Raw genomic sequence first — 6,099 nt, forward strand, 5'->3', positions numbered from 1 at the left:
ATGACATATATTTTATAAATGAAAGTTTGTACCTCTTATTTCTCTTCACCTTTTTTGACCATCCCCCCAAGCCCTCCCCTCTGGCAACCATCAGTGTGTTCTCTGTATCTATGAATCTGTTTTGTTTCTTCTTCTTCTTCTTCTTTTTTTTTAATATTCCACCTAAAAGTGAAATCATATTTGTCTTTCTCTGTCTGACTTACTTCACTTAGCATAATACCCTCCAGGTCCATCCATGTTGTTGCAAATGGCAAGATTTCTTTCTTTTTTATTAAGAATCTCCGATTTTTAATTTTACCTTGACTGCTAGGTAACGGGAGCACACCCTCCATGAAAGGTGCACTGCTCATACTCACCTGTCTCAATAGTCTGCTTTCCTCCTGAGAGGACACCCAGAGGGAGGGTACCTGTAGGGGTCAGGCCTTTGAGAGTCAGCACACTCTCACTTTCTTCCCTGCAAAGGAAGATCAAAGCCCTGGGTTAATGCCAGGGTGTCCACCACTCGGCAATTCAAAGGCACTTGAAGGAAGTTAAGAAAAGATGCGTAGAGATGGACGACTGGTTCTCCTTCCCTCTAACCCTTTCCTGACCCAGACAAAGGGATGTTTTCTCTAAACGTTCCGATCTTAAACAATTTGCCAGGCCTTGCATTTCAATTAATGGCACTTAATAACCAGATACTGTTCTGATGTCTCCCACATGTTATCCCATTTAATCCTCCTATTAACCGTGTAAAGCGGGTCCTGTTCTTATCACTCCTTTACAGACAAGGAAAAAGAGGCACGAGATCACACAGCTAAGAAAAGGTAGAGCCAGGACGTGAACACAGGCAATCTGGCTCCAGAATCCACATTACACCACTGCGGTCACTACATTTGAGCCAAATGAATGTTCGCCACTCCCAGTCATTTTAACATGTAGGTCTGATTTAATCTGCACTCAACCCAGAGACCTATAGTTCCAAAAGCAAATTCCAATTCTAAAAAAATCTGTTCTGAAATCAACTTCTCATTTACTCTCAAAATGCTTTTATCCCACACTGTAATGACAGACTTATCCTTACCGAAGAATTGAAAAGACCCGTGCCATCTTCCCAATGGCTCTGATTTTATTCTTGATGATCTCCTTTCGAACCGTAGTGCCGCCTTTGAGAACATAAAGAATAAGTGAATTAAAGAAATGTGTTAACACGTTAGTTTTTAGAAGTGCAGGATGAAGTGTCTTTCTAAGTTAAAGAAACAGTTATTTTTTAAAAAGAAATCAAGGCCTAAGTTTGTTTAAACAAACAAAAATCCCAGGAAGTTCTACGGAGCAAGAGAAAAAACAACCCGAAGAGAAAAAGAAGGAAAAAAATGGAGGGGGCCACAAAAAAGACAGACTGGACAGATCTATGAGAAGTAGGAACTTATTTGTGGTTCTGAAATGTGGAACACAGCGAAGAGTGTAATACACACATCAAAACAAAGACAGTTGCTACAGCAAAAATTTTTTGAGAATGCCGTGGGCCACCTTAGGATGCAGGGTTTGGCCTGCAAATGGCAAGTGATGATTCAAGCAGCTGTCCTCTGCATGGAAACACAACACACAGCTAGCTCTCTTGAATTTAGTGAGGGCTGCTTTCATTCTATAATCCTCACTCACAAACTGGTGAGTGGTTAACTACCACAGACAACTGTGTAATAGAAATTATGCTGATGGGGAAGGTATTTTATAAAGTAACATCACAAAAGTGAACTCAAGACTTTATGACCTTTTCTCATCTAAGATTCAGGAAACAGCTCATACATGAGAAGCCAAGATCCAGCATGCACCAGGTGACCGCATTCAAAAGTCAGAAAAAGAAACACAGCCTCTCCTTCCTCGCCCCCCTAACTCTCAATATCCTGCAGGATCATACAGCAGGTCTAGAGAAAACATATACATTGAAACAGAAAGGGAGGATGGAGGGCCTGTCTGAAATTATTCAACTAAAACTAAAAACGTCTAACTAATAGATTGTGGTGGGACAGACAGCAAGTATGAAGCTCGTAAGTACATTTTAGTCAGATACCTTTCTGATAGCTTGAAATGTAGTGATCTTCAGGGAGAAGAGACACCAAGAAACAAGGAGATGAAGATAGAAAATATGAGAAGAGCAATTTAAGTTTACATGGAAGAGAGAAAAAAATCAAAGTGAAATGCAATGAGAGAATCAGGCTATTATTTTTATCAGCTCAGAAGAGACATCCTTGGTTTCATGACAGAATGTTAAATTATAGATTTCTTGTCGGTAGTTTTTCCACTTCTTAAAAGTTTACAGTTTTACATTAATTCACATCTATTATTACCCAACATGTTCTAGCTCCACAGATGATGAAAATAAAACTGGACAAAGAGAAAGATATTATTTGTGGAACAAAGACACTGAAAACAAGGAATGAAAACAAAGGACAGAACAAACTGCGTACAAATCTCTTAATAAGAGCATTTTGTTTTTACTTGATGGATTCAATATCTTCCCCTATCTTTCCGGAGATATTATAGTTTTTTCTTTTTGAGTTTTATGTTTTCTTCAGGCTCTCAAGTTAATTCAAGTTGCTTTTTGCAGTTTTTGTTGTGGTCTCTCTTGTAGGCTTTCCGAGCTGTCTGGTAATCCCTAACATTTGCTTGTGATTAACAGTGAGGGGCTAAAACGCTTTCAGAGTTGGTGGGTAGATTGATGGCTTGGAGCTTTACATGGAGTGACCAGGGTGGGCCTATATGAAGGAATTTTTTCTATCAGAATTGAGTAGGTGTACGGTCACTTAATTCACCTGTTTTTAGCAAAGTGTTGATGCCCTCAATTGCATCCCCATCCAGAAATTCTTTGGTTTACATTTTGTAGAGACTGGCCTCCAGACTTGGAGAAGAGGCAGTTGCCACCAGCGAACCAGTTTAACTGCCTTTCCAAAGGCTTCCACCCAGTCTCCTTATTTTAGCTCAGTGTTCACCTTCTTCCCCGCCCCCTCCTTTGGTCCCCAATTCTAGCAACTGGCACCAATCCCTTGGCTTTTTGAGGATTCTGTGCTGGAACTTGGCATTCCTATTACTAGGGTGAACTTCAGTTTTGTTTGAACATACAGAAAAGTATACAAAACAAACATGTAATTTAGTGATTTATTAAAAACCAAATGGCCATATAATCACCACTTGGGTCAATAAATAGATCCTTGCCAGCACCCCAGATGCCCCCCTTGGGCCCCTCCGAATAATTATAGTCTCTCTCCTCCCAAAGAAAATCATTCTCTCGACTTTTACTGAAATCACCTTCTTGCTGTTCTTTAGTTTCGCCATGGAAGCATGCATCCACAAGCACTACAGTTTTCATCATTTTTGAACTTTATGTAATTGGAACAATCAAATATGTATTTTTGTGTCTAGCTTCTTTTGCTTAACATTATGAGATTTTGTTTGTTGCTGGTAAATAGAAATACAAATAAGTTTTGTTTATTGACTTTGTATCCAGTAGCTTTACTACCTGCATTTATTGATTCTAATGATTATTTATAGATACTTTAAAATTTTCTTTGTATACAATCACATCATCTATAAATAATAGTTTTGTTTCTTCCTTTCCAATCTTTATATCTTGAATTTCTTTTTCTTGCCTTATGTAATATTGCCTTATATAATATTGTATAAAGATATTAACAGCCAGCATCCTTATCTGCTCTCAATCACTTAGGAAAGCCTTCAACATTTCACATATTTGCTATAGGCTTTTGTTGGTACATTTGTCAAAGAATTCCTCTCTAAACCCAGTTTAAGAGATCTAGTGTAAATGAAAGATAAAACTTATCTAATACTATTTCTACACCTATAAGATAATTTTTCTCCCTTTTTCTTTTATTACTGCGGTGAATTATTCTAAATGTTTAAAAATTTTTTAATTTAAGAATAGTTTTAGATGTACAGAAAAGATGTGAAGCGAGTATAGAGTTCCCATACACACCTCATACAATGTCCACTATTAGCATCTTCCATGAGTATATACCGATTTAATTACCTTCTAAGATTTCTGGAATAAATCAACTTAATTGGAAGGCAATTATATATATATTGTTAGTCTCAATTTGCTCATGTTTTGTTTAGGATTATTCTATCTATATTAATGTCCTTGTCACATTTTAGTATAATAGTTATACTGGCCTCATTAAATACACATCTTTTTTATTGTTGGGATGAATTTGTACAATTTTTGTGTGGGTTCTTTCTTAAATGTTTAGTAAATCTGTTGGTGAATTTATCTGCACCTGACATTTTCTTCATAGGAAAAATTTAAATTACAGATCCTAGTTCTTGGTGGATTTGTGATTATTAAGATTTCCTATACTGTGTCAATTTGGGTAAGTTATATTTTTCTAGGAGTCTATCTATTTTGTCTAAGTTTTAAAATTTACTAGTGTAAATGTATTCTAGTTATTTTCGTAATGCCTATAGGATCAGTACTAGCATTGGTAACTTTTGTCTCATCTTTTTCACTTGATAAGTCTTATCGAGGACTTATCAATTTTATTAGTTTCTTGAAAAGAGCACATTTTAGTTTTACTACTCCTCTGTATTGTATTTTGTCTTCTATACTGTTAATACTACTCTTACATTTTTATTTCATTTACTTTCTTTAAGTTTAATATGCTATCCATTCTTTTGTTAACTTCTTGAGATGGATGTTGATATTTCACCTTTCTTCTTTTCTAATATATGCATTTAAGGCTATACATTTTCCTCTAAACATGGCTTTAGATGCATCCCTCACTTTTTGTTTCCAAGTTTAAATTATTTTGTGTTTAAGCTGATTTTACAAAATGTCAAATGTACAAAATGTAAACTAAATTTATAACTTAATTTGTTTAAGTAAATTGCCTTCAAAATACATTGCAGCTAAGATATGTATAAGATTTTACATGCATTTGAAAGAAATCACACAGAAGCAGCTGCTTTTTCAATAAACTTGGCCAGTGTCACATTTCTTTTGGTCAGTCTACCACAGTCATTAAAGGTGAGAATTACCTGGGCCTTGCTGTACACACTGAACTATTCTGGTGATGTTCATCTGCTCTGCTTGTAGGGCAACAAAAGACATAAAGCCAAATGCCAGATTAAAATTTCTGAAGAACTCTTTATAGATGGCATCTCTCTAATTTAATTCCAACTATCCTGCTGCTTTAAGATCAAGTATAACATGGCTCTTCTTCTCTGCTGTCAATCAGCGAGCATCTGCTAACATGGCACGAGGTTTGGGCTCCAGTACTGAGCCCAGGGCTGCCTGGTGCACTCACTGTCTGCCCTCAAATTTTAATATATACTACTTTTTATTTTCATTCAGTTTAAAATATTTTCAAATTTTCATTGTGATTTGTTATTTGACCCACAGGTCATTAAGTATATTTTAAAATCTCCTAAAATATGGGGATATTCCAGTTACATTTTTGTTATTGATATATTTCTTAACTGCATAGTCATTATGATTTTAATCTTTGACAGCTGAAACCTGCTGTCAGGGACATGGTCAGTTTTAGTAAATGTTCATGTGGTTTGAAAAGAAGGTGTATTCAGCATTGTTGGATGCGGTGTTCTCTATACGTCTGTTAGGTCAAGTTCATTAATTGTGTTGTTCTGATTTCTACAGCCTTCCAAATTTGGTTTGTCTGCTATTCCATCCATTACTGAGAGATATTTGTTAAATTCTCCCACTATCATTGTGGATATTTCTATTTCTAATTGCACTTCCTTTAATTTTTGTTTTATATATTATAAATCCATGTTACTAATTGTATACAATTTATTTATTTGTTTGTTTATTTATGTTTATGGTGTCATTGGTTAACAAAATCCAGTAAGTTTCAACTGTACATTTTAACAGTAAGGCATACATATATTTACACTGTGTGCGCACCTCCCACAGTTAGATTCCTTTCTGTCACCACATATTTGACCCCTTTTACCCTGTCTCCTTCTCCCCTCCCCCCAGCATACAATTAATTGCATAAAATTGTTACACTCTATTTTTGTTTTAAGTCTACTTCATGGAATACTAATCTATCTACAACAGCTTTTCTTTGTTTAGTGTTTGCATTATAT

The 6,099-nt window shown here is 35.7% G+C and overlaps 1 protein-coding gene across 2 annotated transcripts in view; it reads right to left on the reverse strand.

The window, feature by feature from the left end:
• Window positions 1–6,099, reverse strand: part of PPP3CC (protein phosphatase 3 catalytic subunit gamma) — a 78,129-nt gene that overhangs the window by 8,195 nt on the left and 63,835 nt on the right. For both annotated transcript variants that reach the window (XM_011366657.2, XM_011366655.2), the window contains exons 12-13: window positions 1,064–1,145; window positions 357–454 (exon numbers count right to left, since the gene is read on the reverse strand). In XM_011366657.2, coding sequence (XP_011364959.1) covers window positions 357–454; window positions 1,064–1,145 — 180 coding nt within the window. The remainder of the gene's footprint in view (window positions 1–356; window positions 455–1,063; window positions 1,146–6,099) is intronic.

The sequence above is a fragment of the Pteropus vampyrus genome, unplaced genomic scaffold (genome assembly GCF_000151845.1).
Source record: "Pteropus vampyrus isolate Shadow unplaced genomic scaffold, Pvam_2.0 Scaffold126, whole genome shotgun sequence".
Classification (NCBI taxonomy): Eukaryota; Metazoa; Chordata; class Mammalia; order Chiroptera; family Pteropodidae; genus Pteropus; species Pteropus vampyrus.